Source organism: Hemicordylus capensis, chromosome 4, assembly GCF_027244095.1.
Source record: "Hemicordylus capensis ecotype Gifberg chromosome 4, rHemCap1.1.pri, whole genome shotgun sequence".
NCBI classification, from domain to species: Eukaryota; Metazoa; Chordata; class Lepidosauria; order Squamata; family Cordylidae; genus Hemicordylus; species Hemicordylus capensis.
The window spans coordinates 35,063,256-35,076,109 of record NC_069660.1 but is presented as its reverse complement, the minus strand read 5'-3'; the positions used below and the strand labels follow the sequence as shown (position 1 = coordinate 35,076,109).

Genomic DNA, 12,854 nt, shown 5'->3' with positions numbered 1-12,854 from the left:
TAACCTTGCAAAGCTTGGAAGGATCAGACCAGACCTGAAGAGTGGCTCCAATGGTGGCAGCAGAGGGGGTGGGGACATCTTTCTGCCCTGCTCGCAATCCAATGATCTGCTGCTTGAGGCGATTCCCTCATCTTGCCTGCTGCATCAAGGACCATTATGCATCTATTATACCACTTTCAGCTCTCCCAAAAACTACAGTCTTGTTTCCAGCCAAAAGAGAGCATTAGGCCTACCGTACGTTTTCCTGACAGGATGCAAAATTGGAAGTGCTTCTCGCAGGGATAACGTAGGCATTAAAATAATGTCTACTTTATCCCTACACAGAGTATTTCTGAACCTCTTGATCCCCCTGTCTCTGCATCAGGAGCTGTTGTATTAACTGGCTCCTGTCCTTTAATAGCAGCCTGGTACACAGAGAATTAACGACGGTTCTCCCTGGCACGGAGCTGAGTTGTGGGGAAAGCTTCAGCTGTCAAATTTCAGTATATCAGGCACCTGTTAAAGACACAGGAGCAAGGGCAGTTGGCAACCCAATCAGCAGCAGTTGGATGCATCCTGTGGGTTCCTGCCTCACTGCATCATCTCACAGGATACGGTTGGTTGTTAGTCACTTCAATTAAATAATGGCCTGGTCACAAGGCCTGTGGCCACTCTCTGGCTAAAAATATCTGTACGTCACTCTTCATGCTATTTATATAGTTTACAATTAGCTATGTTTTGCCTTGATGAAATGTTCAGTATAAAATGAAAAATGGCCATATTCTTACTGCACTTTCCTACAACAATATTGTTCCAGGAATAGCAATTACCCATTAAGTTTCCTTTATTGTTAGGGACCAGAGTGGAACTACAATGATCAAGATGAAAAATTATAGTGCAGTGTGTGGTATCTCGTCGGTTGTTGATATAGGTTGCCAGCTTTCCAATCAGCTCTTGCAGCTGTGCTTTCAGTTGCAGTGTGTGTGTGATCTACAGGAATTAGTAGCTGGAGCTTTGCAGGACACCTACCCGCTGCTAATGGCTGCAGATCAAACCACTGTTAAAAGCATGGCTTCAGGGGCTAGTTAAAAAGTTGGCAGGTCTATGCTAGCATGACTTTTGTGGGCATGAGAAGAACTGTGAGTTGAGGCTGTCTCCACCCTTAATGAAATTCATATTAAACAGAGGAACAAACTCTCTGCTGAGCACCTCCGAGCAAGGTGCTGTCTAGGAGTTACAGAACATTCTTTCTTTTGATATTAAATGGAATGCAATTTCAGCATCTGTCATGAAAGTCTCAATACTAATAAACACAAATAAGAAATATATCCCTCCCAGCAATGGTTTCTTTACCCTTATTAAAAATGGATGGCTCACAAGCCTTGTGGGGATTGAAATCTAGGTCCAGGAGATTCTGACTTGACAGGGGAGATTCAATAAGTGTTGCCAGTTTATTCTTCATCCCCTAGAGGGGCTCCAGAAAGTAGGTAGAAGTCGAGTAACTTCTTACCAAGAAAGTATCATAGGAACAGAAAACGCCTCTGGTTTTCAGAGGTAATCATTTATTTCACGGAGGTAAATTCTTTTTTTGCTGTTCATTAAATGTTAAAGCTAGGCCCAGCTGATCTACTGTGATAATGAATTTCTCCACAACTCACACTTTCTGTCAATCAAGCATCTTTATATAAATGGGCAGCACCGCTGAGGGCCTGTTGCAGCGGTGTTCTACATATTGTAGAATATGTATTCTACATAATGTACAATATGTAGAATATTATATAAATTGTTGCAACAGTGTTCTACATATTGTCTTCTACATATTTTACATATTGTAGAAGAGGAGTTTTCAAACTTGGGTCCCCAGATGTTATTGGACAACAACTGCCATCATCCTCAGGCACAATGGCCAAAAGGTGCAAAGCAGGCTGCTGTAAAAGGCATAGGAGCAGGGGCTGGTTCAAAAGTTGGCAACCCTAGAATGAATATATATATATATATATATATATATATATATATATATATATATATATATATATATATATTTCCCCCCCCCGGTCATAGACCAGTAAAATAAAATAAAATAAAAACATAAAAATGAAAACAGGAACGACAATAGAAAGTTCATTATACCATGTGAGTCTGCATTTGACATATATAGCAAAATTTAGCCACCATATCTACAACATCAGAATTTAAGTTGGTAAGCAGATAATTTAAATAAAATTCATCTTGATGACCCGGGAAATTATTCAAGAGCAGGGCTATTAATTTACATCTTGCTTCTCTATAGTGATCACAGTACAACAGGACATGAGTGGTTGTTTCAATATGGCCAGATCCACATGGGCACACTCTAGATAGGCTTGACGTGCCTGCGAATCTTCCAAATAAAACCGATGTAGGTAGAGCGTTTAATCGGGCAAGAGTGAGAGCTCGCCTGAACTTTGGTATCAACACATTACTTAAATATGGAGCTGGCTTAAACTCAATGTTCTGACTTCCAAGATATATACCACCCGGTAAGTTTGCCTGTTCCATTTGCAGCTCTACATCCTGTATACACTGTATAATCAAGCGCTTAGCTCGATCAAATCCTAGTCTGGTTATCTCCACTAGGGCCCTAGAAACAAACTCAGTGTTAATATATTTATGGTGTTATATCATCTCATGTGTTCCTCCCCTCTCACTTTAACATTTATATTCAATTTGGTAAACAATAGGTAACAGCAATGGAGCAATGATAGAACCAGAGGAGAGCTGGTCGTGGTAGCAAGCATGATTTTTCCCCTTAGCTAAGCAGGGTCCACCCTGGTTGCATATGAATGGGAGACTTGATGTGTGAGCACTGTAAGATATTCCCCTTAGGGGAAGCCACATGGCTCCACAATACCGAGTTCTGGCCTGAGAGGGAGTGTCTTGCAACAGCCACCCATTTTGCTTCAGGGCTGAGCAGGAGTTGAAACTGAACCTGGCTTTCCTCAAGCCCATGCGCAACACTCTAGACATTAATAGTGGAAGAACATTGTTGGAACTGATTAAAGGTCCATCAGTCCAATGTCCTGGTTCCCACAATGGCCCACCAAATGCCTCTGGCATACATCCACAACCAGAAGATGGTCTGCTCCTCTGCAAGTGATATTTGGAGGCATTCTGCCTCTGAACACGGAGGTAGCCATCAAGAATAGTAGCCATTGACAGATCTGTCCTCCATGAATTTGTCTGCCATCTAAACTGACCATCACTGGATCCTGTGGCAATAAACTTCACAGACTAATTAAACACTGTGTGAAGTACCTCCTTTTGCCCGTCTTAAATTTCCTGGCAATCAATTTCATGGAATGACCCCTCGTTTTAGTGTTGTGAGAAAGGGAGAAAAACTGTTCTCTACCCATTCTTCACACTGTGCATAATTTTATAGACCTCCACGATGTCTCCTCTTAGTTGCCTTTTTTCTAAACTAAAAATCCCCTAATGCTGTAGCCTTTTCTTATAAGGAAAGTGCCCCCTAATAATTTTGGTTTCCCTCTTCTGCAACATTTTCAGCTCTACAATATCCTTTCTGAGATACAGTGACCAGAAATGTACCCAGCAGCAGCCCAAATGTGGCCATACCATAGATTTGTATAAGGACATTATAATACTGACAGTTTTATTTTCAGTCCATTTCCTAATAATACCTAGCATGGAATTTGCCTTTTTCACAGCTGGTGCACACTGGGTAGATATTTGTATTGACTGCTATGACCCCGAGATCTCTGTCCTGACTACTCAATACCAGCTCAGGACCCATCAGTAGCGCTATTCACACATTATGTTCAACACTCTAACATGTTATATTCAACACCCATATAAGTGCACAGTGTACACAGATACAGATCTGTTCAGAGGTACAGTTATTCACACGTTATGTTGAACACAGGTACAGAGCACACTTCCTATCTGTATCCTGTATTTCAGGGGGCCAATAACTAGTTTCACTTTTAAAATGAACACAGGTACAGTTACTCATATAAGAACATAGATGGTTGTACAGGTTTACAATACACATTGTAAACATTATTATGTTGTACAACTGTACACTTGTACAACATAATATCTGAATAGGGCTAGTGTGCAGGTGAAATGAGGAGATTTTGTCCTTTTGTGCATCACTCATTTTCATTGAATCACATTTTGTTCCCATATGCTAGTTTAGAGAGATCTTTTGAGCACTCTTCACAGTACACTGCATGGGCTTTAGTGTAATCAGCTTAAACCATCTTTGAAAAAGCGGGACATAAATCCTGATAACAAATATATAATATATTTAAAGAGAGAGGAAGAGAGACTGTTCTCCAAGACTTCAGATAACAGATCCCCTTAAGTGAGTATGTGTTAATTTTTGCACCAGGTAGACTGGACAAAGTAAGTTGGAGTACTTGTGCAAACTAGTTCAGCACACAGATAACTAGAAAAGCCAAGTAGGGAAGATCTTGATATCTGCCTTTCTTTCTTTTTAAAAAAGTTCTTGGGACTGGGAACATTTGACCCCTTAAAAGTGATGCAGATTGTGTTCTGAAAATAACATCTGGATTAGCCTAGGCTAATTTCCAGAAATTTTCAGTATAGAGTCCGCAGATCAGCAGATGTTTTAAATCAGTTTCACAGTAAACACAGACAATCTTTAAGAAGTTTATCTTTCATTTCTCAGAAGTTTTCTTTGGGAGCTTGCCTGCTTCAGTTTTATCCTTTTAAAGTTTCTTATCTCCAAAATAAGACTCTCTTGCCATAAGTAGAACATACATGTCTCACCAGAAGCTTGGTGTTACTGAGTAGACAGGTGTTTCATCTATTTCACAGCATTCTCTTTCCCAAGAACCATTAACATGTTATCTTCCAGCAACAGAAATTGTAACTGCTGCATTTCAGTGCAAGACTATACACAATGATAGGTTTTGCAATGTGAAACTAACTGAAGTTGTGTGCGTGTGTTTTAAGATGGAAAAGATTTCAGAGACTTTAAAAGCAGTGGCCCTCTCCTCCAGTAGCAGCACTGGGCGACATTCATAGGTTTCCCATTTTTCAAAAGAGATTCCTCCTGCTGCCCCCACAAACACACACACTAGGAATGTATAGGAAAATTTGATGCTGTCAAGTCAGGTGAAATGACAGCAATCTTGATCTCCTGTGTGGCCAAACTTTAAACATGACTTTTATAAAACATGACAACTACACAGTAATGGAAGGGTAGACTTGAATAGGTCGTAAGCTTAGATCATTGCACCAGATGCTGGTAGACTCACCATTCATCTCTGGCCTACAGAAAATCAGAGGGGGAATTGGAACAAGCCCAGGGATTACTCCAAGAGGTAGCAGGCACTCTCCCCAAAAGATTTATCACTCTTCCTTTCACTCCCCCATCTGCCAAACTGGAACTTTACAGCGGAGTGCATTAGACAATGTTTTAACTTTTTATGTTTTAATTGTTTTATGTATGTTAACCGCCCAGAGATGAAAGTTTGGGCGGTATATAAATTTGATAAATAAAATAAAATAAATAAAGTCATAGTATAATAGGAACATAGAAACACAAGAAGCTGCTATATACCGAGTCAGACCATTGGTCCATCTAGCTCAGTATCGCCAATACAGACTGCCAGTGGCTTCTCCAAGGTTGCAGGCAGGAGTCTCTCTCAGCCCTATCTTGGAGATGCCAGGGAATAAACTTGGAACCTTCTGCATACAAGCATGCAGGTCCGCGTCCCAGAGCAGCCCCATCCCCTAAGGGGAATATCTTACAGTGCTCACATGTAGTCTCCCATTCAAATGCAAACCAGGATGGACCCTGCTTAGCAAAGGGGACAAGCCATGCTTGCTGCCAAAAGACCAGCTAAATTAATTATTCTAAAAGGCCTCTGTTGATTAAAGCATCCTCATTCACTCACTCCTCTCCCCAGAACAAGCAGCAGAAGCCAGTGCAGCCCGGTAGGGAGGCTGAAGGAATCTCCTACCAGGAGCCAGGCCAACCTTTCAGCTTCCTTCTTGGCTAGAAAATGGCTGAATGAGACCATGTGTGCAGCGGGGTGCTAGGTCCTGCAGATTGCAGCTGGCTTGGTACTGACCTCTCTCTCCATCCCAGTCTTTTCTGCCACGTGGTCTTCAACAGGAAGAGAAAGCAGACTGGCAGATTTGGCCTAATCCAAAAAGAGAGACTTTTGTAAGAGGAATCTGCCCCTTTTCTGAATAGGTTTGAAAGTGTTGAGAAGGCTTCTGCAATAAGATAAACAAACATTAATTTCCTTGCCTAATGCAGAGCAAAATCCTCGCTTCCCCACTAATGTTCTTTGCCACTCCTTTGCTCTCCTGAAGAGTTTGAGGCAGAGGCAATGGCCACTAATAAGGTCAGTAGCCAGAGCCATGAAGACAAGGCTGTTTCTAGAGTTTTCATTGTTGAATGCTTCAAATGCTGGAGTTTAAAGCATATTTCAATGACTGTGTTTATGTTGTGAGCTGCCTTAGGAGCATGCTGTGGAGGAAAGGCAGGAGAAACATTGGCCAGGTTCTTACAGCCATGGCAATGTGAGCTAAGAGGCAGGTCTGAGATCTCCAAGCTGCACGGGACCCTGTGTTGTGACAACTCAGGATTTTCCACCAATCTCAGATTAAAGCCACAAAAAGCCAGCCAGCCCTTAGTATAGACAGAAACCAGCAAAACAAACCAAGGAGGAATTTGTACAAAATAACAATACGACTCTGACCCAAATAACTTAAACAGAAGCTACTAACTTACAACGAACCCTAGATGCTTAAAAAATAAAATTAAAAAATGGCCACTTTATAAGTCACAGAAGAATTTTTATCATTTAAAAGAAAATTAACATAAAAATCATCTGAATATCCTGGGAATTTCAATAATACTGGTAAAATCAGGTCAAACCTCAAGTCATGATGAAAACAACATCGAAGGAAGACATGAGATACTGACTCAATCTCTCCTGAACCAATTGGACATTGGGTGTTGTGAAACAGGTATATGATGGACTGTAGCTTCCAATAGTGCCAAGGGAAAGGCCACGAAAAGCCAACATTTGAGCAACCGAGTTCAAATCAAAGATTAATAATCTCAGTTTAAATGTCGGGTTTTCGTGGCTTTAACCTGAGATCAGTGAAAAATCCTGAGTTCTCACTACATGCTCCACAGGAGTGCATGCGGCAGGAGCATAACAAGGTTGGAGTGGGCCCAGAGACAAAATTTAAAAAATGCCCCCCCCATCACTGCCTTCCTCTAAATTTTTTTAAAAATTATTCAAGGAAGCTTGGGCAGATGTTGGGTGGGGGAGACATGTCTGGGGGGGGACAAGGCAGGGGGCCTCAAGACAACAGTCTCCCCTTGCCCTATTATAGTTATGCCCCTGGCATGCGGCTCAGAAATCTCAAACTTGCCATGTAACACTATTGCAGTGAGTGTGAGAATCAGCCCATTCAACACATACTAAGTTAGAAATACTTTGGTTGCTTGTTTTATAGCTGCTTCCCACAAGGAAATGTTATGTAGATTTAACTAAGTGTTTATTCTGCAACAACTCCATTTTTCTCCTTCTCCTTCCCTCCCTTTTTCCTTTCTGACTCCCTCACACTCTCTGCAGGACCCCACTGGGACAAATGTCCAAACAAACTGCAAAAGATTACTGGATAGAATACAACAGAGGTTTGCTGTGGGAAATACAGACTGGCAGGAATTTCAAGTGGTTGGTTTCAATTGCATAAGCGACCACCACAGCACAGACCAAAGTTTTCTTCTAACAACTCTTCTGTTTATTGCCTCTAACTTACTGTAAAAGCCCAATACACAAAAGCTTGGACTGGAGAAGTAACAAGTACAATTTACCTGAACACTTTCTCTGGTGGTTACTGGTCTATCTTGAGCTAGGACTATTCAGGCCTTTAAGACCATACCGTCTCAACTACTAACACAGGCCTCTGCTGCCTCTTTGGGAAAGTGAAACTGTGTCTCCAGTTTTCTCACACGACCTTTAGCACCCAGAGGCCTCCAGGACTTGCCTCTTGAAGAACCAGCACTCAATAGTTTCAACCAGCTTGTTATAGGATCCTAAATTGGCTTGGGTACATTGACAGAGGGAGGCAGAGATTAAACAAAATTTATCAATTATTCTTGTTGCTCCTACCAGCAGCAATACCTGTCATTTTTTAGTTGCAAACACAGCCCAATATGCTTCACAGTTTGCATAGCGCAATCTTCATCTCCTGCTTTTGTGCAATAAAACACAGTTGCCATTAGAAACTGGGGAATATAAGCTTTGGTTTAGAATGGCTTCTTTCTTGTTTTCATCTCCGCATGCCTCCCTCTCAGTTTTGCTTTGGAAGGATTCAGTTGCTGGCTGCTCAGATGCGGACTGATGGTGTCCTTGAAATGCTCCATGCAAACCAGCTCAAATAACGTCAAACAGGCAAGAGCTGGCATGCTGCCCTGATGTCTTTGAATCCACCTCTCTGGAACAAAAAGCAGCCTTCCATCGAGAAGTTTGGTAACACACAGAGGTCAAAACGCAGTTTCCTAAGAAGCCAAAAGATAAGAAACTAACGCCGATGGCTATTAATGAGTACTAGCTGACCGGGCTCATAGCGTCTGTGCCCCTCGTTCGACTCTTCCCCCCACCTCAGCCCCTTCTCTCTGATTCTCTCTTCCGGCAGGTGACTCTGATGCCTGCCTGGCCCGCTTCTCCCCCCCCCTCCCGGCGGTTTCTCCTGCCAATTTTGCTGTCCCCTCCAGCCACCGCCTCCTGACCCCGGTGGGAGCGCACAGCTGCCTCACTGCAGCTGGGGCCACAGCCGCCGCCTCCTTGCCACAGCTGCCGCCTCCTCGCTGCGGCTACCACCATTTCTCCCATCAGCAGCTCAATGGCTTCCTGCCATGCTTGAGCTCCCACTGCCCAGCCAATCCGGCACCTCCATCACCCAGCCAATCTGCTGGGTGCTGGAATGCATCCCCATGGGCACGTTTTCAAGGATTAATTATAAAGATATAAAGATACTTACCTGGCTAAATGTATCTTACTCAGGGTTATAGCGAGGTCAACAGTGGCCCAGGCACTAGATGGGCCATCCCTGTTGCTTTGCGACCACTCCTTTGCTGCCCTGTGTGCATGCACTTCCATGCCCTGTTGCTGGGCATGCCCCGCTGATGCAATGTGGTGACATGATGCATCGGAAGCATGTTGATGCATCACACCAACTTTTCCTGCCCAGCAACAGGCACTCATGCTATCCCATCCCACAGAGAACTTTGTTTGCTGCCTGGGTCTGGGTGCTTGCTTGCTTTCCGAGAAAGGAAGAAAGCACCCAAACAGCAAAAGAGGCACTCTGCCGGATGGAAGAGCATGTGCGTCATGCGTCAATGCAATGCCAGTGCAATGTGTCAATGTGCTTCTGACGCATCATGCCAGGGGCGTATGTCCAGCAGCAGGGCATGGACACGTTGCCCATTGACCTCTCTCAGCTGACAAGTGCTTGAGCGAACTGCTGACTGATAGAGGCCAATGGGCAACGTGTACCTCAGTTGCCAGTGGCAGGAGAACAAGGGGGGGCCCTCCGGTGACCCCTGGACACCACCATTGGTTCCCCCTGCCCGCTTCATTGTCCCTGTGCCCCTGATCTTACTGGAATGGGTTGCATATAAACATAGGGAATTGCCTTAAAAGGAGTTATAGCCTTGGTCCATAAAGCTCAATATTGCTGACACTGATAGACAGCAACTCTCCAAGTGTCAAGACAGGGATCTCTCCTAGGCCTACTTAGAGATACCAAGTATCAAACTTAGGACCGTCAGCAAGACAGTAGACCCACCACATAGCTGTGTTTCCCCTGTAGTAAGTTATCGTGTGGAATGGACCATAAACTGCCCAGGGGACTTCAGGGGATGGTGGTACAGTAATGTATAGAAATGGACTTGGATGGAATGCCTGTGTTGAGAGTGAAATGGGTGTGTCTGCTGAACCCCCACCTCACCCCTTTACTGGGGAGGAAGGGAAGGGAAAGTTGACTTCCATGAGAGTCTTGGTGTTTGCAGCACTTTGGATGCAAACCACTGTCAGGTTATTGCTACCAAAGCTGCTGACCATGTTAAAGAGAAGTTATTGATGATGAAGCAATTTCTATTTAGCTACAAGAGGCAGCACAGAAGTGTCTTCATGAACTCTTAATGCTGGTAAAGATGATTGGAAGTAGGGATGAGCACAGAACCAGGCGGGGGTGGCTCGATGGTGGTGTGTGTGTGTCTCACTTTAAGGGTGGGGAAGGGTGCACTTATCCCTCCCTCTGCTGTCCCCCCTGCTGTCCCCCCCTGCTTAGTTTTTTAAACATCCTACGGGGCGGCAGCATACTTCCCATGACTATAGCCAGTATTCTACACTGAACTACAGCAGGCCTAGTTGTAAATATATTTTATAGTTATTTGTGTAATATAATAGCCTTATGTTTCTAATACTGTAGTAAGGCTACGCATCACCAAAAGGATAGGATTCTGATCTCTATCAAGTGTATTGGCTTGACAATGTACATGGGGCAGCCCTCATAAGATTGATCTGATAGTGCAAGGTGCATCAAATCAACCCAGTGTATTGGGGAGATGAAGGCTTACCTTGCAGTGATAAGGCGAGCGGTCCTTCTTCAAAAACCCGCGGTGCTGTTTAAACATACTGCTTTTCTTCTTTACTTCCTTAAACCTACTGCTTTTCTTTCAATAATGCTCCAAGGAAGAATGCAAAGTCATGATGTTACATCTTCTCCCCAGTCCATTACTGGAGGAAGGAAATGGCCACTGCATACACAGCTATTCCTCGCCACCATTAAAGCATGGCAGAAAGGATCCAACATTGTGAAGTTGCATCCTTCCCTGGAGGATTATTGGCCATCTTCTGGGAGCAGGAACAGCATATTTGGGTGAGGAGAGAAGAACTGGTCTTGTGGTAGCAAGCATGACTTGTCCCCTTAGCTAAGCAGGTTCTGCCTTGGTTGCATATGAATGGGAGACTAGAACTGTGAGCACTGGAAGATATTCCCCTCAGGGAATGGAGCCGCTCTGGGAAGAGCAGAAGGTTCCAAGTTCCCTCCCTGGCATCTCCAGGATAGGGCTGAGAGAGACTCCTGTCTGCAGCCTTGGAGAAGCTGCTGCCAGTCTGTGTAGACAATACTGAGATGGACCTATGGTCTGACTCAGTATATGGCAGCTTCCCATGTTCCTATATTTAAACATTATTGCTGCTGCCTATCTAGGCAGCAGGTCTTGAAGGAGGTCCACCCACTGCATTGCTGCAAGGAAAATCCTCACGCCAATCTGATACAGGATACCCTTATATTGCATCTGTTTGGATCAGGCTCCCCCCCACCCCCCGAAACTGAACCCAATCTGATGAAAAAATGCCCAATAGGGCAAATATTGAATATAGTCTGATGAGCGGATCACTTCACCACACAATTCTATTAAACAGTGCCTGGGAAGATAAACAGGTGTGTTAATATAATGCATGTGACGAAAACTGTATTCTACATAGGCAGGAATAAATGCATATCATAGGGTGAGTAAATGGTTCTGCAGAGGAACTATTGATATATTAAGAAGCCCCAGCAAGGGAAATGTAACCACCTGAGAGCCAGAAAAGATTGCAGTTTTGACAAGTGATTGGCCTAGTTGCTGGATATTGGTCAAGCAGCTTCTGTCTAAGCCAGACATTGAACTTTCTTTTCTTTGAAAGTGCAACATGTGGGGTGGAAGGTCAATGTTGACCTTCCTAGCAGAAGGTCAGTGGAAAATGGAAGGGCTGGTGGAAGGTCAGTGTTGGGTGGAGATATAGCCAGATCCTGTAATCGGTTTCAAGAAACATATTTTTGACACCTATCATGCAAGCTGTGTGAACTGAACTTCAGCACATCCGTTTTCCAAATGCAGTGTCTCAGTTCAATTAATGTTTTAATGTTAATGAAATGTCAAGGGTTATAAATAGATGTATGTGCTTGAGGGTGTACCTGGTTTTCTTCTTATAATGATTTACCTTGATGGCTAGAGAGCAACAGAACAAAAGGATTCCATTACCGTACAAGGTGCTTCCATTACCATGGTGTTTGCTTTCTTTCGATTAAATTAAAATATTAATAGGAAAACAAATGAGTGCAAATCTTTGCATTCAGAGTGTAGTTTACGGGGCGGGGGGGGGGAGTCATCTGTCCAAGGTTGTATGCTGGGCTGAATTTACATATAATTGCACTAAGTGCAAAAAATGATGACAAAAATGATGCTGTTACCAATTGCATATTGTACATTTAACTCTCTCTCTCTCACACACACACACGGCCTTATAGTACACACACACAAATGGCCTTATATGTTGCCTGTGGACATATACAATATCAACTTGAAAATTTGTTCATGGAAATTGGGGAAAATACTTGTAAAAAATTATTTGGAAAAAGCAATTGGATAAAGTAACAACATGAGTGATTGTGTTACCTTTGGAATTAACTTACTATGTATCTCCTGCTTTGGGATTTTCCACGTCACCTTCCCTCCCACTTGTTCCCACCTCCCCAAAAATGCCTTTGGATACAGAGGGCAGGTTCACACATAGTGCATTCTATTTAACACTTAACATTTACCTTTGTATTAGGAAAACAAAAGCTGCAAAAAGAGTTTTTCTCATTTCTCTCCTCTTCATTTGCTCCTTCTGTTCTTTCCAATTCCTTCATCTCACACTTTTAATCATTCTCCTTTTCTCCACAAGTTTTTGTTCTTATGCACTCCTCGGACCTGGACATTAAAAATATGCCCCCCCCCCACCTGAAGCAAAAGGAGGGGAATGAGAGAATAAAAAACAAAACAAAAA

General features: G+C 43.3%; 1 protein-coding gene across 1 annotated transcript in view; it reads left to right on the top strand.

Moving 5' to 3' along the window:
* KCNS1 (potassium voltage-gated channel modifier subfamily S member 1) overlaps positions 1-8,153 on the top strand; it is an 84,257-nt gene extending 76,104 nt beyond the window's left edge. The window contains exon 3 of the mRNA XM_053243427.1: positions 7,605-8,153. Within this exon, the coding sequence (XP_053099402.1) occupies positions 7,605-7,796 (192 nt within the window). The 3' untranslated portion in view covers positions 7,797-8,153. The remainder of the gene's footprint in view (positions 1-7,604) is intronic.
* Positions 8,154-12,854: the final 4,701 nt, after the last annotated feature.